This window comes from Colobus angolensis, unplaced genomic scaffold, assembly GCF_000951035.1.
Source record: "Colobus angolensis palliatus isolate OR3802 unplaced genomic scaffold, Cang.pa_1.0 Scaffold5, whole genome shotgun sequence".
In the NCBI taxonomy this organism is placed as follows: Eukaryota; Metazoa; Chordata; class Mammalia; order Primates; family Cercopithecidae; genus Colobus; species Colobus angolensis.
In genome coordinates, this window is record NW_012118487.1 from 18,770,940 (window position 1) to 18,794,571 (window position 23,632).

Sequence of the window (23,632 nt, forward strand, 5' to 3'; positions counted from 1 at the left end):
AAGCCCAGCGTCTTGACAACCCTGTCAATTCCGAACAAACCGGGTTGATTGGTCACCGGGGCTCGAATCCCGACTCATACGACGCAGCGGAGACAGAGGATCCCCCTGGGTGCCACAAGTACATTTCCCACCGAGCAACGCTCCTGCGCCAGTTGCTCTCCTGCGTCAAGACTACAGGTCCCAGCATGCATCTAGGCACCCCCTCCAGGCCATTCTTCTGCCGGGGGGGAGCTCTCGCCCGCGTACTTGTTAGGCGCGGCACGGAAGAGTCCGTGCGCGATGACGTCGACGCGGCGTCGCCGAGGTCTTCTCTCCTCTTCAGGCCTCTTGCACTACCAGAGTCCGGCCGCAGGAGGTGTCGGTGTAGAGCGGCGTATTTATTCCTGCGGGTTGTCTTTTGTTTTTCTTTTGGAACCGCGGTTGTTCAAAAGCTTGACGGAACTTGGAAGGGGACTCCCACTCCCCTCCCTCTTTCCGTCGAGTTTGTGACTCCGAGATGGACAAAGTGTGTGCTATTTTTGGAGGCTCCCGAGGCATTGGCAGGGCTGTGGCCCAGTTAATGGCCCGGAAAGGCTACCGCCTGGCGATCATTGCCAGAAACCTGGAAGGGGCCAAAGCCGCCGCCGGTGCCCTCGGCGGTAGGTACCAAACTGGAGTTGTCCAGTTGTATGGCCGCGGTCCAGGCGCTTAAAATCTTTGTGAAGCGAGCGGGTATGGTCTTACAGGGCTCTGAGGTTTCTCGATGCAACCGCGTGCAGGCGCTTTCCCGTTCCAAGGGTAGAATGCGTCTCGTGCAGAAAACCCCGATCTCCCTGTGCCTTGCAGAACGCCGACAGCGCAGCCTGCCGCCCAGGGCTGAACACTTGGGGTTTTCTTTGAGACCTCGTAGTCTTATAAGGCCCCACTAATAAGCACCCTCCGCCCTGCGGCTAGTGCTAACCCTGAGGAACGTCGCTGTTGTGGGAGAGAGCCACGTAACCGTTTACTTTTAATGTAGGGAAAAGGGCGAGTTCTCGGTCCCCGGAGACAGGGCTGGGCCGAAAGGAGTTCAGGCAGGAAAGGTGGGAGTGCAGGTATTAAAGGGCTCCCTTCAGTTTTGCCCAAGGGCGGTGCTTTGGCCCTGCGCGAATGCACAAAGCAGTGTTTCATGAAGAAACCCTTTTGAGTACCAGCCAGTTTTGAGATATACCTGGTTTGCTTTTAATGTTACTAAATTGTTTTGGTGAGTTTTGCAAATGGACAATTGAACTTTGTTCTGCCAAATTCTTTTTTATTGCATTTAAACTTCAGGATTTTTTATTTCCAGGTTATTAATAGTGGATTAGTCATTTTGTGAATTTAACTCTTCCTTGAATTTAGGGAGAAAGGACGTTAGAAAGATCGGAAGATGCTATTTGTTTAATTACTAGACTGGACAAAATTATACTTCATTTACTATCAGGGAGGCATAGGGAGAATAGAAGCCTAGGGGTGCGTCTTGTGGCTCTTATTGTTTTTGTGTGTGTGTGGTTTGTGTGTGTTTTTTTTTTTTTTTTTTTTTGAGACGGAGTCTCGCTCTGTCGCCCAGGCTGGATTGCGGTGGCGCTATCTCTCGGCTCACTGCAAGCTCCGCCTCCCGGGTTCGCGCCATTGTGCTGCCTCAGCCTCCGGAGTAGCTGGGACTACAGGCGCCCGCCACCACGCCCTGCTAATTTTTTTTTTTTTAAGTAGAGATGGGGTTTCACCGTGTTAGCCAGGATGGTCTAGATCTCCTGACCTCGTGATCCGCCCATCTCGGCCTCCCAAAGTGTTGGGATTACAGGTGTGAGCCACCACGCCCCGGCCTTTTTTTTTTTTTTTTTTTGAGAGGTCTTCCTTCCCATTATGTTGCCTGGGCTGGACTCCAACTCCTGATTTACTGGGCTCTGGAGATCTTCTCACCTCAGCCTCCTAAGGACCTGGGACTATAGGCGCCAGGTGTGGCTGTTCTTTTTTAAGTTAACATTATTGATCGGTTTGGTATCACCTGTTCAGTGCCGGTTGGGAGAGTATTGGGCTCTCTAAAAGAAAAAAAATCCTGTAAGTTATAACTGAGGGAGAGTGCCAGTGAATGCTTCTTGAAGCTCATATTCCTTGCCATTCTAACAAAGGAGGGGAAGAGTGGTGACCCTTACCGAGTCACCCCAAGCCATCAGTGTTTGCTGGACTGGATTGATGCCATTAGTTGAGCTTTCAAAGGTGATTTTGGACACCACAAGTCTTCAGGTGAAAACCAAGAGTAAGAGACAGGATGCTTTTGGGCCCTGCATTCCTCTGAATCGTTCCATGAGTGATTGGTTTTCATCTAGAAAGTATAATTCCCCAGGTCACTTACTGTTTCCAAAGGCTTGATGTCGTAATGTTGGTGTAAGCATATTTATCAAGGTCAGACAGGAAATAAGCAATTGTTTTAGCTTTTAAAAACAATTCTACATTTTAGAGTATTAAAATGGTAGATTATTACATAGGGAATGATGCTTTATTTTCCTTTGAAGTGTTTTTTGGCATTTAACCATTTTTTTAAAAATGGTAAGTAACAGTTGCTTTTAGTAAAAAGTGTTCCCCCCCCCCCGTGGTTTATAGTTTTAGCATTTTTACAGCTTCCTGTGTTGTCTCGTCTCTCCTGATGGTCAGGTTTGAATAATAGTCGTTATAATATATGTGCCATAGTGCATCCGTAGCACTTAAAAAGAAGAAACCTCAGAGTTCCTGTTCAGGGCCAAAGAAACTAATGCAACAAAAACCTGACAGAATTAGACATAAATTTCAAAAAAGAATATAAAACCCAGAAGACTGTCTGATTGGGTAGCGTGAGTTCAGTGTTAAAGCTATAAATACTAGTAGATGAATCTTACAGAGGCTTTATAACTTGAAAAAGCCCTCCCCTCTGTTGATTAAAAAGAAAATTTTAAAATTAACTTTCTGTAGTAGTACTTTATTTCCTCTTTGTTCCCCCATCCCAGTTTGATTAGACCAACTCTATGAAAGCCAGGCCTCATGACATTACTTTTTTAATCTCTAGGTTCTAAAAAATCTCTTTTTAAATCTCTAGGCACAGGCCTGCCATCTTAGGTAAATGCTTAACGAATGTGTATTGAGTACATTTAAAATTTGAGTTATAACTTATAATTAATTCTTATTTGACTTTGTTATGTAGGAGATCATTTGGCATTTAGCTGTGATGTTGCTAAAGAACATGATGTTCAAAATACGTTTGAAGAGATGGAGAAACGTTTAGGTCGAGTAAATTTCTTGGTAAATGCAGCTGGTATTAACAGGTTGGTCACAGATTTAAATAAATTTCTGATATATATTTACAACTTTTATTCCTAATATGTCTTTTATTAGTATAAGTTAATATGTTTATTTTATTTCTAACTGGGAGTAAAAACTATTTTAAAACTTGTCAATCCATAATTATTTTATTTTATATTGAGATACAACATATAATAAATGTTCAGCTTAATCGATTTTTAAATTTTTTTTTTTTTTTAAATTTTTATTTTTTGAGGCGGAGTCTCGCTCTGTCCCCCCACACTGGTGTGCAGTGGCGGGATCTCGGCTCACTGCAAGCTCCGCCTGCCGGGTTCAGGCCATTCTCCCGCCTCAGCCTCCCGAGTAGCTGGGACTACAGGCACCCGCCATCACACCCGGCTAATTTTTCTGTATTTTTAGTAGAGACGGGGTTTCACCGTGTTAGCCAGGATGGTCTTGATCTCCTGACCTCGTGATCTGCCCCCCTCGGCCTCCCAAAGTGCTGGGATTACGGGCATGAGCCACCGCGCCCGGCCCAGCTTAATCGATTTTAACATTGTAGTCATCACACATACTGAGGTGTAGAATGTTTCCAGTGCTCCAGAAGGCAGTGTCTTCTCAATACTTTCTTGTTGGTAACTATTTTCTGAGTTTTGTCACCATGTATACGTTTTGCCAGTTTGTGAACTTAACACTAATAGAATCATGGAGTGGATATTATTTTTTAAAAGATGAATTTTGAGAGAATATTTAGAATAACATATTAATTTTCTTGCTAAACAAGGCTTAGTATGACAGTTGCTCAGGTCATTCAAACTATTTTGGCTACATGGTACTACTTTTAGGGGTTAAGAATATTTCCACTCAAGCTGAGACGGGGTAAGAACCTGTCTTCCAAGTGGATCCTTTTTGGTTTATCAATTGTTATTTTAATGTTTCTCAAGCCAAGTTCAAAATGGGACTCTAGGTGTTCTAGTTATTCTAGCTCAGATAGGAAGCACTTCTTGCACTCTACTTTCAGTAAAAATGTCATTAGTCTTGACTTTTTTTGTTTGTTTTTATCTTACTATATACTGTTATATGCTGTTTCATTTTGTAGGGATAGTCTTTTAGTAAAAACAAAAACTGAAGATATGGTATCTCAGCTTCATACTAACCTCTTGGGTTCCATGCTGACCTGTAAAGCTGCCATGAGGGCTATGATTCAACAACAGGGAGGGTCTATTGTTAATGTAGGTGAGTCTTCACCTTTGTGAATTTATAATTATCCCATAATACCTTACCATAAAAATATTTAATCCACTAATTTATAATTTATTGTGAAACATGAATGAAATTTATATTGTCTATGAAAAAAGGATTTAATTAATTGATTAATGAGTAAAATAAGAGTCGCACATTCACATCCCTGTAGGAGTCAGGCCGGTGTTAAATGAGTGACACCACTGAGTACTAGAAAAATGACCGTACCAGCCATGTGATAAGTGATATCCAGCGCCCATATGGAATGGTGGAGGCCACTACTTAGATTCAGTAGATTGTTGGTGTGCAAGAATGTGGTCCCAGTGTTGCCAGCAATTTTGATTTTTCAGGAGAAATTGGACCATCCTGATTTTTATGTGAAACTTTTTGTTTGTTTTTTTTAAATAGAGACAAGGTCACACTATGTGGCCCAGGCTGGTCTTTAACTCCTGGGCTCAAGTGATCCTCCTGAAGTGCTGGGATTATAGGCGTGAGCCACGTGCCTAGCCAGGAACCTGATTTTTAAAACATGGACAAGGAATTAAAGTAGACCGTAGGGGCTAGGTAATATTGTCTACAGCAGTTGCGTGGGTTACTATTAAATCTTGTGTAGAGGTTTAAAGGAGGATAAAATTTCTCTGTTTTTAAGAATGGATGTAAGTAACCCTTAGTTTTCAGTTCATTTAACCCACAGGGCAGATAAACTGTGGAGTATATGCCTATAGAACTTAAAATGCAAAATGACTTGAAATTTTATTTCAGTTTGGTAATTTGGAAATACTAGTATACAATTTGTTTTTATTTTCAAATGGTAAAACCTTAAAAGGCCACAAAAGGGGGATGCTGCTCCATAAAAGTAAATGATCCTGTTCTTTTAAATGTAGGAAATGGTTTTTCAAGCCAGAATTTAGGATTTTTCTGTTTTGAAAATGAGAAAAGGAAAGAATACTATGCTAATAAACTGAGGGGACATGAGAGCATTTTGGACATTTACCCTTAAAGATTTAAGGGATCCGTTTTCTTATATAAGAGATTAGTCAATGAGTCAACCTTTGCCTTTTAACACAGCCAGATAAGGACTTGGAATATTTATAAGTAGGCAGACAGGCCTGTATCTGTCACCTGATAACCTGAGGTATATTTATTTAACTCTAAAATATTCTTTTTGTTTTTAGGTGTATTTAAAAAAACCCATCAGTCCTCCTTATGCATGCAAAACTTTTAGAATTGAGCTAAAAGTAAATAATACATAATAAAAAGTAAATTGAGAATCTTACTGCAGAAAGGACTACTTTAAACTGCCAGACACTTCATTGATATTTCAGAAATTATCACTTTTTGACCTGATGAACAGTAGTGCATGGCACAAATCAAAGCTGCTAAAGCTTCTGTTTGGTATTTCTTTTTTTTTTTTTTTAAAAGCCACTCATATTTAGCCACCAACTTTAGTGACACTATTGTTAATAAGTTCTGATAACCTGCTACCATCTGACCAGCCCTGTTTGGTATTTTTTTCGTGCATGTATTTTTCTTTTTTTGTGTCTCTCTCTATTTTTCTTTCTGATAAACCCTTCTTTTTCTCTCCATATGCATTTCTTCAGTCTGATGTCTTTTCTGTCTGTGTACTTCATAGTTCTCTTCCTTTATTATTAATTGGCTGACAATATATAATGTAGATAAATATTCTAATACTGAACTTGTTGATTCTAATAGATGTTTGGAATGTTTTCTTTTTTTAAAATTACTTTTAAAAAATTTTGTGAGGTCCTTGATTAATTTTTATATCATAAGTACAGGTCAGTGGTGCAGAAAATTACTTCCCCACTTCTGTTTTGCAAGAATTTATTTGCATATAGTTGATACTTGAATTAAAAATTATTACATATTCATTAGATGTGGTCACTCAAGAATCTTCAGCAGGCAGTACAATTTACAATACATCACTGAATGTAATGAAATTGCACTTTTACAAAATGTTTATAATTGAAGCTTTGCCAATTTAGATCGACAGTACAAGCATGTCTCGCAGATATTGTAGCTTTGGTTCTACTCCACCAGAATAAAGCGAGTATCTCAGGAATGTAAGTCACACAAATTGAATTGCTGCAATCTCGTGATTACAGCAATTCGGTCACATCTTCAGGCTCCAGTTGTAATTCTGCTCCATTGAAGTCTTGAACCCCACAAAGTCGTCCATGAGGGTTGAAATAACTTCTTTCAAACTCCTGTTAATGTTGATATTTTGACGTCCTGCCATGAATCACAAATGTTCTGAATGATATATGGAACAGTGAATCCTTGCCAGAAGGCTGTCAATTTACTTTGCCCAGATTCCTGAGAGGAATTACTATTTATGACTGCTATAGACTTATAAAGTGTTTCTTAAATAAGACTTGAAAGTCAAAATTATCGCTTGACCCATGAGCTGAAGAAAGGATATTGTGTTAACAGGCACAAAAAAAACATTAATCTCCTTGCACATCTCTCCATCGGAGCTCTTTGGTGAGCAGATGCATTGTCAATGAGCAGTAATATTTTGTTTGTGGCACCCCAACAGCAGTGAACATCAAGAATCACTGACCACAGATCATTATAACAGACATAATAATAATGAAAAGGTTTAAGATGGTGTGAAAATTATCAAAATGCGACAAAGAGACACAGAGTGAGCACTGCTCACAGTGAGCCATGCTGTTGGAAAACTGCTAATAGGATTGCTTGATGAAGGGTTGCTACAAGCCTTCAATTTGTTAAAAAAAACAAAACAAAACAAAAAAAACCCCACAATATCTGCAAAGCACAATGAAGCAGAACAATAAAATGAGTTATGCACATAATTCAATTTTAGTGAGATTTGTCTTTAAATGAACTAGTTTTTAAAGAGAAAATGAGAGCTTTCTGCCTTATGTCTGTGTTGTAGAATCATAAAATTAGTCAGCTTTTGTCTGACTAATTTTTTTTTGGCTTTAACCTCTACCTGCTGGAAGCCTTTATAAATACCACAGAATTTTCATACAGAGTTTTCATCATATCTGACATACTCACAAATTAGAGTATGTCCCCTTCACATAATGGATCAATTTGCAAGTACCTGCATTGGCAGTTTTATATCAGCTGCTTTCAGATGCTGTTTTCTGTATGTATCTGGAGCAGACTTGGACTCTTATATCTTCTGTAAATGACTGATGACAATGGTTAGAATTTCTAATTTTAACAAAGGACAAGGTGAAGTGGGTTTTACCTTTTTGTTTACTATAAATTTTCTGAATTTTCAAGTAACCCCATTAATTGAATTTAATATGCTTTTTTTTTTTTTTTTTTTTTTTTTGTCCTAGGAAGCATTGTTGGCTTAAAAGGCAATTCTGGCCAGTCTGTTTACAGTGCCAGTAAAGGAGGATTAGTTGGATTTTCACGTGCTCTTGCTAAAGAGGTAGCAAGAAAGAAAATTAGAGTGAATGTAGTTGCACCAGGTTAGTGAAAACTTTATTAAAATAACTTGATTATGATTATTGTTTTATCAGGAAACTATTATTTGGAACATTAGTAATTGACATCTTGGTAGAATAGTTTGTAAAATGATTGTGAAAAGAATGAAATAATGAACTGGGAGACTCAAAAAAATTTCTTGTACCTCATATTCTATATAAAGTCTATCTGTTAGCCTGTTTGCATTTATATAAAGGACTATCTGACGTAATTCATAAAGAAAAGAGGCTTATTTGGCTCTCGGGTCTGCAGGCTGTACAAGCATGACACCAGCATCTGCTCAGCTTCTGGTGAGGCCAAGGAAGCTTTTTTTCAATCATAGCAGAAGGTGAAGAGGTAGCAGGCAAGTCATATGGGGGTAGCAAGAGCAAGAGAGAGAGGAGGTGGCAGGCTCTAAACAACCAGCTCTGGCGTGAACAGCGAGAACTCATTTGTTACATGTGGACGGCACCAAGCTATTCATGAAGAATCCGCCTCCATGACCCAAACACCTCCCGCTAGGCCCACTTCCGACACTGGGAATCACATTTCAACATGAGATTTGGAGGGGACAAACATCCAAAACATAATAGTCTTTATTTTTAAATTTAGCACTAATGGAATAACTTAAGGTGGAGAGGGTCTTAGAGATCATTTTTTCCAGTCATTTTTGTAGATTAGAAAACTATACCTGGGATTCAGAGTGACTTGCCTAAGGTTATACATCTAGTTTATGGAAGAACTGTTACTAAAAGCTTTGTCTTTTGATTTCCACCTAATGGAAGCTTAAAAATAATGTCCTGCCAGTTGTGGTAGCTCATGCAGGGGGCTGAGGCAGGAGTATTGGGAGGCCAGGAGTTCCAGATCAGCCTGAGCAACATAGCAAGATGCTGTCCGTACCGAAAGAAAAAAAAATTAGCTGGGCATAGTGGTGCATACCTATAGTCCCAGCTACTTGGGAGGCTAAAGCAGGAGGATTGCTGGAGCCCAGGAGTTGGAGGTTGCAGTGAGCTATGATCATGCCATTGTACTCCAGCCTAGGTGACAGAGCGAGACCCTGTCGAGACCCTGTCTCTATAAAAATAAAAAATTTCTTCTTAGGTTTCCTTTATATCATTACGCAAACTTTAGATAGTTTTGTTCTTTTACTACTATGGTCTGTGTAAACTATCTGGAACCTCCCATTTTCCTAATTTTTACTTTTCCATTATTTGCCTTTTGCCAGGTTACTAGTTGATAAAATTGCCTGGATTAATGAAAAGGGTAATAAAAAGGTGCTAAAACTCAAAAATACATTATCACTAATTAGCTGGTGTGCTAGAAATTTTGATTAGGTATTTACTTGGTTTTTGAGTAACACAAGTGTTTTTATTTACCTCTACCAGTTAGCCATGGAATCTTTGCCCTAGCCTACTGTAGGTACTTAAGAATTAATCACCTATATAAGAAAAGGCAGTTTATTTTGGTTCGTTGGTCATTTGTAAGGAAGAGAGGGCTGAAGTAGACGTTTGCCAACTTTCCCTTTCCAGTCACTAACGGCTCCAGCTTGGACCTTACAGTTGGTGTTTTCTTTGGCACTGAGGTTGAGCCAGCAGGTATCAGGGATTTATCAGAATATCCTGTTAACCCTTTTGGTCTATAGTGTGTCTTTATTTCAATTCTTTTTTTTTTTTTGGCACAGCGACTAGCTACATTCAGACATTCTAAATCTATGAATATTTGATAAGTGACTGTGGTTCAGATACATCTATTTTCTGGGAGTAGGAAGAGAAAGAAAAAGAAAAAGCAATCCAAAAGCAGCATTTTTGTTATCTTAGTGCTGTTTTCTCTTTGTGTATGCTTTATGCAAGCTGATTGATTTTTAGCGTTAGCCTAGATGAACCATCTATGGAATAAATTATTTGTGGTTTGGAACTACATGTATTTGCTTCCCTCTCTTTTCAGGATTGGAATACTGTGGGTAATGAAGGGTTAATTTTAGTTCATGATAATTTAAAAGCTGAATGGTTTATAGGAAATGCAAGTGTTCTTAGCTAACAGTAACTCATGCAGCAAACTTTCTGGCATGTCTCCTACGTGCAGGGGCTGTGCTAGCTCCCCAAATACAGGAATGAATAGATATTTCTGCACAAGGAGCTAAGTATAGTAAAAAAGACTGACATGTAAACAAATAATTGCAATGTCTTATGATAAATATAAAATAGAGGTACATATATGGTGCTATGGAAATGTTGAAGAAGGAAAGAATGCTTAATTTTGTCTAGTTAAGAGTAAATAGTTGTCAAGGCAGTAGACTAAATAGTGGGAATCCAGTTTGCATACTAAGGGGAAGTTTTAAGATTGTTATGGAAGTGTGGTTGTAGTCTTTCTTTCTTAAAGATTTTACTTTCCAGTGCAGTCTTTTTTTTTTTTTTTTTTAAAGTGGTGGTTTGATTTATCACTCCCCTTTTTCGTTGAGCATAGAACCCTTATAGAGCATAATATATATTTATATATTATGGATTTCCAGTGCAATTTATACTACAGATAACGATCTGTAGCTGAACATGTTGCCATTTAATAGGGTGGCCTTTATGTATATTTAGCAGATTTGATAGTATGAATATGCATCATTAGTCAGAAGCAAAGTGCAACTTGAAATAGTAGAATTACATCAGTTCTATGGATTATTTACCAACTTTATTTTAGATAGTAATTTCAACCAGATTCTTCAACAGATCTTCTAACGGAGCTAACAAACATCAGAGTTAACAAATATGTGTCCTTTTATATCAGTTTTCCTGGTCACCTTCAAATAGAGTTTCCAATTAGCAGGAAAACAGTTTAAAAGCAAATTATAACAGGAAACGCAAGGAACAAGGAAAATAATACATTAGGCTGCCATTCATTGCCTAATACTGTTGACAGTTCTTATAGATCAATAGCTGCTAATCTTTGGTATTACTTTAAATATGAAATAAACTGTTCATGGTAAATCTTACTGATTGGAAAATATTGAATATTAGAAACAATATTTGATAAATGGAACCTATAATGGCTATATTACCTCAAAAAAATATGTGTTTTGAATAGATAATATTGTATAAAATTCAAAAGTACAAAAAGCATGAAGAATCTTTTCTCCTCTGGACATTCAGTTACTTAAAAGTAATTGCTGTTAACTACATAGTTTCTTTTGTATTTCATATAAGCCAATAAAGCAGGCTAGGCGTGAGTGTAAGAAAACACAAATTGTATCATGCAATTCACAGTGTTCTGTATCTTCCTTTTTTCATAGAACAATATACCTTGGTGATGTTTCTATGTTTTTCCATTTAGAGCTGCTTCACTTTCTAAAATAACAGCTTTGTGAAAATACAATTCACATACCATACAATTCACCCATTTAAATTGTACAATTCAGTGGTTTTAGTAAGTCACAGAATTGTTCAATCTTTACCACAGTAAATTTTAGAATATTTTCATCATCTTTAAAGAAATCCTAAACCCATTAGCATTCATTCCCTATTTCTTTCCAATCTCCCCAGGTTTTGGTAACCACTAAACTACTTTCTGTCTCTACAGATTTGCATATTCCGGACATTTCATATAAATGGAATCATGTAATAATTGGTGTTTTGTGACTGTTGTGTCACTTTTAATGGCTGAATGAAAACAGAAAATAATGTTTGTTTTAAGGGTATGCCTAACTTATTTAACCTGTTGTCTTTTGATGGGCATTTATTTTGTTCTGAACTTTTTCTGTTACAACTGCAGTGACAATACTTGTATATAGTTTATTTTGCACATTTATGAGTGTAATCTTGGGACTGGAACTGCCAAGACCTCAGAGGTATATGCATTTTTAATTTTGACAAATAGTATTGTGTTTATTTCTAGAGGATACTTTAAGTGTTTCAGCACTTTTATTTATTTATTTTTTAAGTTGAAGAGCTTTTGTGTTTACTGCTTGGAGAAAATCTTGGTGGCAAAGATTTGCATGGGTTTGGCAGCTACTCAGAGCAGATATTCTAAGTGTTCTTATGTGCTGTTTGGAATGAAGTGGATTTCTCACTCTGCTTCCTTCTACAAACATAATATTAAGACAGAAATTTGTTCTGGTTAAAATCTTGGTTTGGTTTTTTGGTAAGAGCCTTATTTCTTCTCCCTTAGAAAAGTATCTGTGGTTGTTTTTGTTATTTTTGAGTCCTGAAAACTTTAATCAAAGAGTGGACATCTGAGCTGGTAGATACATCAAATAGTGCCCCATCTCACAATCGTTAGTACTAGTGATAAGCTAAAATCCTGATGCCTTTTTAAATATAAAGGCTCTGCTGTATATAAAAATGTTGAAAACTAAAATAATGACCTAGGAATATGGAAATGAAGTGTTTCTATTTATACTGTATAGCTAGTCAGAAATAGATAAAGGAAACAATCTTTTGAAAAAAATTGTTAAAAAATTTTTTTGAGATGGGGTTTCACTCTGTTGCCTAGGTTGGAGTATAGTGGTGCAGTCTTGGCTCACTGCAGCCTTGACCTTCTGGGCTCAAGCTATCCTCCTGCCTCAGTAGTAGCTGGGAATACAGGCATAAGCCACCACGCCTAGCCTGTATCTTTAGAGTTTATCAAATATAAATTCTCACTGGGCAGGAGCCATGCATTTACTTTTATGAGCAAGAGTATCCCTGTTCCTAAAGAGTTCCTGTAAAAATTGTACTAGGTTTTTAATCACATATATGGAACTAAACTAGAAGTATCTTTACTCTAAATTGGTTTAGTGCTTGTCATTTCAGTTATCTTTTCATTGATTTAAGAAGTGATAACTTTGTAGCCAATTGGAAACCTCTGACTGTCCAGTTGATGCAATAGCATCATTTGTTGGACAGTGGCATCTATTGGTAGTTTGTAAATTTTATAGCCTATTTTGAAAGGCATTGTAAATATATACCTGGCAAAAAGGGGAGTAGAGCACACAATTTCCAGAATTTTATAAATGAAGTGAAAGAATGATATGGGGGAAGAGTCCTTTGGGGCCAAGAAGAGAGAGCACAGACCGGAAAGTAATATAAGCAGAAAGAAGGGTGTGTGAGTTGTTTAAGGACTCTTAATCTCTCTCTTCAAGTCTGTGATACATGATATGGAATCCAAGAGACTATTTATATGTCATGCCCTGGGTTGTGAATATATTTATAAATGAAGATCATGTGGTTCATAACCTTTAATGTAAAATGACATGGAAGTTCCATAGAGCCCAGAGTAATTTATCATTAGAGACTAGCTTTACATTTTTAATTTCTGATAAATTTTAATTTCTGATAAAGTGGGGACAGATACATGAGTTTTAAAAAGCTACAGATTGTTAGGGCAGTAAAACTATTCTGTATGCTACTATAATGGTGGACACATGATATTATGCATTTGTCCAGACCTGTAGAACTGTACAGTCTAAAGAGTGACCTCTTAGCTTGTGAAGACAAAATGGTATTAAATAATTGAATAAATAAATACATAAAATAAAGAGTGAACCCTAATATAAACCATGGGCTTTACTTAATAATATATCAATATTGGTTTATCAGTTGTAAAAAATGTGCCACACTAAGATAAGATGTTAGTAATGGGGGAAATGGGAAGGAGGGGTGAAAAGGGGGTGCATGGGATCTATCTGAACGTTGTGTTCAATTTACTATAAACCTAAAATTCCTCAAAAATGTAAAGTTTATACATGTTTTAAAAAGCTACAGAAAATGAAGAGAGGCTCTTTGGACATGTGCTTGTCCTCCATAGAAAATAACATAATCACAGAGGAAAAACCAGCATTGGTGAATTCATCCCTTCCTTTCAGCTTGGCCTCTTTCATCCACTTTACTTTTAGTGCAGAGTTCAGTGCTGGCTAGCAGCTGTCCCCTGATATTTGTTATCCCAAGTATCCATTCATAGGTCTCTGGAGAGGTTGTGGCAAGCTTTCCCTAAATAAATCACACCCTTGTCTTCTAAGCTTGAGCAGTAGAGGGAGACTCTTCATTCGAGGTGGGTGGCTGAACATCATTCCTGTTCTGGACTTCTTGTAATCATGTTGGATTTAGATTGTACAGATCCGACCTAACATAGACATAGACCATAGCAGAGGTGAATCCAGGCTGTAATGTTTAACAGGACCTTATTAAAAGCTTCAAGATGTCAGCCTTTATCTGTTCCATATCTAGCTTACTTGGTTGTTTCTGGGGGATCACATGTCTGTCCTTCAAATTGGAAACCCCTAACTCCAGGAGATGCAGTAGCATTATTTGTTGGACAGTGGCACCTACTGGTAGTTTGTAATTTATAATAGCCTAGTGTGAAAGGCATTGTAAATGTATACCTAGCAAAAAGAGGAGTAGGGCAAAATTTCCAGAGTTTTACAAATGAAGTGAAAGGATGATATGGGGGAGAGTCCTTTGGGGCCAAGCACAGAAAGCACAGACTAGAAAGTAATACAAGGAGAAAGAAGGGTGACAGCCTGTGTCTGTGTGGTAGAGGTTATATTCCATCTCTCTGGGATTGTCCCTGAAAGTGTCTCACTGCTTAGGTCTCCTTGCCTGTCTAAGGCTTGGAGACCTTCCAGTATCTCATGCCTTATTCTAGATCTGCTTTTTTCCCGAAGTGAAAAAACATGTTCAAATGGTCACTCACAACTTTTGTGGCCTTAATTTTGTCTCCAAAAGGACAAACATATCAGAACTAGCATCTACCCAGCAGAAGGGCCAATCAGTTCCTTTCAACACAGCATGGATGAAAACCCAGGTTAGCATTAGTGCTTCTTGAATTAGAAGTATTCTAACCTCTATGTACATACCAATGTGAGAACTGAGGGCCCTTTTAGGGGAACTTACTTCCCTAAATTTCAAGTAAAGTTGTCATGAAGAGTACTTAATGAGGCATACTTTTAATCTTTGAATTGTAGGGTTGCAGGGCTAACAGAAACCTCAGGCCAGGCTGCATGGTGGCTTACGCCTGTAATCCCAGTACTTTGGGAGGCCAAGGCAGTCTGATCACTTAAGGCCAGGAGTTTGAGACCAGCGCAACCAACCTGGTGAAACCCTGCCTCTACTAAAAATACAAAATTAGCCTGGTGTGGTGACGAATGCATGGAATCCTAACTACTCAGGAGGCTAAGGCACGAACCCGGGAGGTGGAGGTTTCAGTGAGCCGAGATCATGCCATTGCACTCTAGCCTGTGTGACAGGAGCCAAACTCCGTCTCAAAAACAAAAAACAAAAAACAAAAAACAAAAAAACCAAAAACTAGCCGGGCATGGTGATAGGCGCCTGTAGTACCAGCTACTGGGGAGGCTGAGGCAGGAAAATCGCTTGAACCTGGGAGGCGGAGGTTGCAGTGAGCCACAGTTGTGCCACTGCACTCCATCTTAGGTGACAGAGCCAGACTGTCTCAAAAAAAAAAAAAAAAAAGAAAAAAGAAACCTCAGAGATCTGTCATTTTCCATCTATTTCATTCATTTTATGATACAGAAACAGTCATTCAGTTGCAAATAGTACATGACTGTTGGGAACAGGCCCCCAAATCTGGCCATAAACTGGCCCCAAAACTGACCATAAACAAAATCTCTGCAGCACTGTGACATGTTCGTGATGGCCATGACGCCCATGCTGAAGGTTGTGGGTTTACTGGAATGAGGGCAAGGAACACCTGGCCCACCCAGGGTGGAAAACTTCTTAAAGGTGTTCCTGAACCACAAACAATAATAGCATGAGCGATTTGCACCTTAAGGACATGCTCCTGCTGCAGATAACTAGCCAGACCCATCCCTTTATTTCGGCCCATCCCTTCATTTCAACCCATCCCTTTGTTTCCCATAAGGAATACTTTTAGTTAATCTATAATCTATAGGAACAATGCTTATCACTGGCTTGCTGTCAGTAAATACGTAGGTAAATCTCTGTTTGAGGCTCTCAGCTCTGAAGGCTGTAAGACACCTGATTTCCCACTCCACACTCTATATTTCTGTATGTGTGTCTTTAATTCCTCTAGCACTGCGGGGTTGGGGTCTCCATGACCGAGCTGGTCTTGGCACATGATTTTTCTCAGGTTATAGCTTTAATAGTATTAGCAGAGCAGGGAACAGAATCTAGTTTAATGTATCCTAATCCAGTGGTTTTTTTAACCACAAAATACTGCCTTTGAGAAAAGGCCAGGCCAGCAGAGTCAGAAGTTGAGCCTGGGATTTGCATAGTCACAAGGTCTTTCTTGCAAACCATTTCTACTGTAGTTTATCGTGTTTTTCTGTTTTTGTTTTTTAGGTTAAAATGCATCGATTTTTATGCTGAGAGTTTGTGAGAGTTACTGGGAAGTATTCTATGCTAATTTTGCTAGAGTTCGAAAAGAACTTAAAGGATAATTGTGTCTTTGAGAAAATAACATGAACTTTTACATGTTTTTGACAATTTTTATTCATTCTGATTTTATTATGAGATGAGGTTTGCTTCCTAGGATACTCTCTGAGGCACTTTTGAAAATACTTTTGTTGGCTGGGCCAACAAAAGTATTAAGTGCTCACGCCTGTAATCCTAGCACTTTGGGAGGCTAAGGTGGGTGGATCACCTGAGGTCAGGAGTTCAGGACCATCCTGGCCAACCTGGTGAAACCCCGTCTCTACTAAAAATACAAGAATTAGCTGGGCGTGGTGGCGTATGCCTGTAGTCCCAGCTACTGGGGAGGCTGAGGCAGGAGAATTGCTTGAACCCAGGAGGCGGAGGTTGTGGTGAGCCGAGATCGCACTACTGCACTCCAGCCTGGTGACAGAGTGAGACTCTTGTCAAAAAAATAAAATAAAATAAAACAAAATAAAAAGGAAGATACGTGTGTCTAAAGGCAGAAAACTTTGGATAGCAAGAACCCCCATGATATTGTTAAGATGATTGGATTGCCTGTTGATTATTGTGACTCTTCACTGTAAATTAAGTTTCATTTACAGTTCGTTGGAAATTCTACAGAGGCTAGTATCAATATCTGTGTTAGCTGCTCCTCCTTTTATTCTTGCATTCCTTCTGGCCTTCTCATTCTTCTTAAAGATGAGAGGATATGAAGGAAATATTGCTAGCTTTTAAAATAAATGTGGTAAGATTTTATGGCAGAGAAGACTGTATTTCACAGTGTAATTTCACAGTGAAACACACATAATACAAAATTAGTTTTGTTATTCCAGGCCTTCATTACAGACTATCTGAAGGTAGTACTGTGTGTATTTTTTCAACAACTTTTTATCTGAATACAAAAGTAATATATATATCTGTTGTAGACAGTTTGCAAAAAGCAGAAAAATATAAAGAAAATAAAAATCATTACCTGTAATTCTAGTATCTAATGATAATCACTGTTAATATTTTGGTATAATAATACTTTTTTCAGTCATTAGTATAAGTTTTTTGTTGTGTTTTTAATAGTGGTATAACAATTCATTTGTAATCTACATTTTATACACAAATGTTATTTTTAGATTTAAATATCCTTCTCTAGCATAATTTTAATTTTTTATTTTTATCTTATTCATTTATTTGTATAAATACAAATGAATGCAGGTGCAGATGCAGTTTTGTTACACGCATAGATTTCATAGTGGGAAGTCAGGGCTTTTAGGGTGTCTTATCACCTGAATAACACACATTGTACCCATTAGGTAATTTCTTATTCACCTCCGTCCCACCCTCTCACCCTTCTAAATCTCCATTGTCATCACATCCATGTATACACATTCTTTAGCTCCCAGTTACAAGTGAGAACATATAGCATTATTTTTAATACCTGCATTATTTTGTTGTATGGATGTATCATAACTCATTTAACCAGTTTCTTATTGAAAGACATTTAGCTTGTTTCAGTTTTTCCCTAATGAAAGTGTCATTCATAAGCTTCGTGATAGACAAATCTATGAATATTTTTCACAAGACTTTTAAGAATATGCATAGATATTTATAACTGCAAACCTAAAGAAAGGAAAGTTAAGTAATTACATAGTATTGTGTAATAAACCAATGGCCTAATGTTAATTCTTAATTCATTGTTTACTTCACATTTATTATGGTACTTTAAAAGGTAATATATTTAGGTTTATCTATAGTTTGAGCTATAAAAGATTTAGTTTTAACATAAGGCAATTTGGAAACTATATTTTTGCGATTGCACATTAAATGTTTACTTCACATGTCATGTTGAACTTTTAGTCCATCTATTTTTCCTGACCTTAAAAAAATTTTTTTCTAACTATTCTTTTCATGAGGATAAATATTGCTTTCTTTTTAATAACCCAAATGATTGAGTAATATACAGGATACTGATTTTAAGTTAAGCATTTTATTAATAATGTGTACTTGTATGTCCTGTATTAATCTTACAAGATTTTCTTCATTAGTCTACAGTTCTCCCTGGTATATATTTGCAATTATTTAGGATTAGTTGGTTATATAATATGTAGTTAGTTCTTTATACTGTAGAACTTAATACATTCTTTAGAACATATTCTCATCGGGCTTTACTGAATGCACCAGTACTATATTAAATTTTGAATTTTCTGTGTTTACTTGTATCAGAATTCGATATGATCATAAGATTTTAAAATACAGATATGGGAAATGCCAGCTTTTCTAATCATCAGCTACCAAATCAGTTCATGTGTCCACTTTTGTGATGCCTTCCTTCCTTTGACACTACTTTCCACTCTCTTCTATCCCTACCTTAGTGAAAATTAATCTCTTCTGTGGTATTTTATGTATACTTCTATCAGGATATTCACCAGACTTCTTACATCATAATTGAGTGTGCAAGTGACCATTTCCTCCACAAATCATAGGTTCCCCAAAGAGTGGAATTTTGTTTCATTCATGTTTGTATCTACTTACTTATATTTTGCTAGGTGGGTCAGATACTTGGGGGTCAGATATTTTAGTGTCCAGTAAATATTCATTGAGTTAACTTGTATAAAAATATAGGCTTGGTGTCTTGATTACTAACAAAACTATTTTGTTTTGTTTTGCTTTTTTTGAGATGGAGTTTCGCTCGTTGCCCAGGCCTGGGGTGCAGTGACGCGATCTAGAGTCACTCCAACCTCCGCCCGCCTCCCAGGTTCAAGCAGTTCTCCTGCCTCAGACTTCTGAGTAGCTGGGATTACAGGCGCCTGCCACCACACCCAGCTAGTGTTTTGTATTTTTAGTAGAGATGGGGTTTCACCATGTTGGGCAGGCTGGTCTCAAACTCCTGCCCGCAGGTGATCTGCCCGCCTTGGCCTCCCAAAGTGCTGGGATAACAGGCTTGAGCCACCACACCCAGCCAACAAAACTATTAAAATTATTTAATAATTTCAAATTATAGAGTGGGTGTGGTGGCTCATGCCTGTAATCCCAGCACTTTGGGAGGCTGAGGTGGGCCGATCCCTTGAGTCCAGGAGTTTGAGACCAGCCTGGGCCACATGACAAAACCCCATCTCTACAAAAAGTACAAAAACTAGCTGAGTGTGGTGGTGCACACCTATAGTCCCAGTTACTTGGGAGGCTGAGGCAAGAGGATCACTTGTGCCCCGGAGGTCCAGGCTACAAAATGAGTCGTCTTTGCACCACTGTGTTGTAGCCTGGGTGACAGAGCAAGACCTTGTCTCAAAAATAAAAAAAATAAAAAAAAAAAATTTCAAATTAAAATTTTCAGAAACAAATTTATTATGTTTTTTTGAAATTCAGCAGATGTCTTAGTGTGTACCCTTTTCAACTAAACAAACTTCTCTTTTAGGATTTGTACACACAGATATGACAAAAGACTTGAAAGAAGAACATTTAAAGAAAAAAATTCCTCTTGGAAGGTTTGGAGAAACTATTGAGGTGGCACATGCAGTTGTGTTTCTTTTAGAATCACCGTATGTTACAGGGCATGTTCTGGTAGTGGATGGGGGATTACAACTCATTTTGTAATTTATAGATTATTCAGTTATAGGGGTGGTTAGCATCAGGGGCACACTTTGGCTGTGGATTGGACAATTATACCTACATGGGTAACATTTGCTAATCAAATTTGCTGATGCTACAAATGTTAATTTCTGTCTTTATAAAAATATGTCTGAAAAGAACAATGTGTGACAAATTTTTTTTGGTTTAAGTTACAGCAGTGTTGTTTTGTTTAAAAAGCCTTCATGAGATACAATTCACATACCATATAAATCACACATTTAAAATATACAATTTGGTGGTTTTAATATATTTAAATATATGTGCAACCATCCCCCCAGACGAATTGTGTTTTCTACAGGGTATGTATCACTTAACTTTGGTTACCTTATAGAGTGTAGCAATCTTAGTGTATAGACATTTTGCAAGTCATGTAGACAAGTATTGATTTATATATTTTGCCTCAAAAGTGGAAAAATTATATTGTCTAATTATGATGAATTATTTTCTTGTATCAAGCTGAATTTTCTAAAAGTTAAGCTTATGGGCTATTGCCAAAATAAGAGTATTTAGAGGACACTGATTAGTTGTCAATACTTTAGCAAGCCAACTAACGATAAATATATTCCTTTTGCCTGTGCTTGGGTGATCAGTTTTTATACAAGTTGCAAAACATAGTGTTCATTAAAGACATGAATTTAGAATTGATTTCTTTGAGTGGTATTTCTCTTGATTGAGCAACTGGACAAAATAATCTGCAAATTTAAATGTGGCGCATTGGACCCATTCTTGAGAAATTCTCATAAGTGATGAGGATTAGCCCTTATCTTAAGGTTTTAATACCTGGTACAGTAGTGAGCTGCATAGATCTCATGAACTTGGGATGTGTTTTTTATTCATGAAGAACTTAGAATAGTGAACTATTAATATTTAAAAACAGAAATATAACATTTAAAAAATTGAGTATTTTGCATTAGTGATTATGATTCTTATCCCAAAATTCTAGAAAGTAATAAATTCTGTATGAATAACCATAAGTAATAAATAAATTTGCAATAACAATAAATTAAATGTCTTTACAAGAAGCAGTTAAAGCACTGGGTCCTAAGTGAGAATATTTGCCTGGGAGTAGAGATAAAGACACAAACTGAATGTAAAATACCAGGTAATGATTATTTTGCACTGAACTCTTTTATGGGGAATAGTATGATATTTTCAGTGTCACTCCATTCATGTTGATTTGGAGTTGACAATTATTTTGTGTAATTGTGTAAATATTTAATTTTATATTGAAAGTGCAAAATTATGAATGGGATATACTAATAAACGCAAAGTAATAACAAAAATCAAAGCAGTGTTCTAAATCAAGATTCTGGGTTCCTTAATTATTTTAATTATTTTAAATTTATCTTTGAAATAGTTTTCTAAGATTAATCTACTCAGGATATGAGAAAGTCAATTAAGTGTGAGTATCATTAAACAAATTGTCTATTAAATGCAAGATGTGGTAACATACAGAATTTATTGGGCATTACCAAGTCTGGGCACATATAGGAAATGCAGCACTCAGGATAGTTTCAAATGTAGTAGCTGATGCTTGTAAGGTAGGAGAGCTTATTCAGACATAGTAGATAGTTTCCCTAATGCTGTCTCACCTACTGGCCTTTGTCTACCTGTACTTCCCCATTATGGCAGTCCATTCAGTCTTGAGTTTTCTTTTCTGGACACCTTATGCTCTGAAATCACGAGCAAGGCTGATTCAACTGGTGATTGGGGTAGAAAGCAGTATCTTCTGCTGACATTAAGATGTAGATTATAGATAGGTTTAGCCTTTAAGTGTATGTTTTTATACTTTAAAATAAGAAATATAAACTTTTAGGCTATTCCACCTCCTCCCCCAGCCTATCTCAAACTGGTGGGATATATGGAGAGATCTTGAAAGAGGTGAAATAAACCTTCACTGCTCCACTCCAGGTGAATCCATCCACTCCCACTGACCTAGTAGAATTTGTAATTTAATACTTACATTCTATTTCTGAAATCAGTTGTGAACTGTTGCCTTATTTTCAGAGGTTTGAGAAAACCTCAGTGAATTCGTTTTTTAAAATCTGCTATTCTGAGAAGCATTGAATGAATTCTTAACAAGAAGACTCATCTGTAGCTGTTTGCAGACTCTTATAAGCCCATAAGGGTTCTGTGCTTAGCATTAACAAAATAAGATTTATAGGTAAAGCCAATGTATTAATTTTTTTTTTGCATGGAGGGCTTTAAAATTTGTGCCCTTTTTCATATTTTATTCATATTCAATTTATGGTTTATAACTGCTTTTTAGGGAGATAATTATATGTTATAAATTAGTTTTGGGGGAATAATTGTGCAAAGAGGATAATTTAATTTACATGCTTCTGTTATTCAAAATAAAGAGAGAAGACTACACTGCATATTCAAGAGTTGTGCCTTACATTGGTGAAACATTTTTTCTAAGATTTTCAAAAGGAATGTATAAATTGAGAAATGATATCACTGTCCTAACTTGATAAACATACTGTTCTTAAATAAAGTGTTTAATGATTTTAAACTTTCTAATGTTAATTTTATCTTTGTCTGCAACTATAAGAGTTTAAAAATTTGTCTTTCAATTACATTGTAAAACTTTTGACGGAGGTGACTGTACTGTTTTCCTTCATTTAACTAATTAAGTAATTCAACAGATACTGCGTGCTTACTAAATATTTTGTATTTGTTTTGATACCCACACCTTGCCTACTTATATCTGAATATATTGGATATATGCAGTAAAATATTCATTAGTCATTACATTGTGCCATGGTTGGGGAAATCATTGAGATAATTCTGTTCTGACTCTCAGTTCATATCCTGGAATATTTCTTGGTCACATTCCTCTGGCTTTTTATGCGACTTTAATGCTTGCTTTCACTTTATAACTGAATTTGCAAAGTGAATCAACTATTTTCTCTTAGACAGTATGCTTTCAGTTTGAGTAATTGTTTTTTGTTTTTTTTTTTTTGTTTTTTTTTTTTGAGACGGAGTCTCGCTCTGTCGCCCAGGCTGGAGTGCAGTGGCCGGATCTCAGCTCACTGCAAGCTCCGCCTTGGGTTCACGCCATTCTCCTGCCTCAGCCTCCGGAGTAGCTGGGACTACAGGCGCCCGCCACCTCGCCCGGCTAGTTTTTTTTTTTTTTTTAGTAGAGACGGGGTTTCACCGTGTTAGCCAGGATGGTCTTGATCTCCTGACCTCGTGATCCGCCCGTCTCGGCCTCCCAAAGTGCTGGGATTACAGGCTTGAGCCACCGCGCCCGGCCTGAGTAATTGTTAATACCAGCAATTTAATTAGAAACCTTTGGCCTAATAATCCAAATGGAGATGGTATCAGTATTACCTGGAGAATATTTTTTAAAATAAATTTTAAACATACGTCAGAAGCCCCCTCCCTGGAAATTTTAATAAGTGATAGGGTGAGGGAAATGTAGAGATACATTTAAGATCTTTTTAATTTATTTAATTAAATTGATTTATTTTGAGATAGGGTTTTGCTATGTTGCCCCAGCTGGAGTACAGTGGCATGATCACAGCTCACTGCTGTCTCCAGCTCCTGGGCTCCAATGATCTTCCTGCTTTCACCTCCCAAGTAGCTGAGACAACAGGTATTGAGTGCTTACTAAATATTTTAGTAAGTGCTGGATTACAGGCATGAGCCACCATGGCCTGGCCAGGAAAATTTCTTAA

The 23,632-nt window shown here is 37.4% G+C and overlaps 1 protein-coding gene across 1 annotated transcript; it reads left to right on the top strand.

The window, feature by feature from the left end:
• The first annotated feature begins 272 nt into the window (after positions 1-272).
• CBR4 (carbonyl reductase 4) lies at positions 273-22,464 on the top strand. The gene is made up of 5 exons (XM_011959643.1): positions 273-638; positions 3,176-3,296; positions 4,373-4,509; positions 7,851-7,985; positions 19,735-22,464. Exons 1-5 carry the CDS (start codon positions 497-499, stop codon positions 19,911-19,913), a joined length of 714 nt encoding a protein of 237 aa, XP_011815033.1. The 5' UTR covers positions 273-496; the 3' UTR covers positions 19,914-22,464.
• Positions 22,465-23,632: the final 1,168 nt, after the last annotated feature.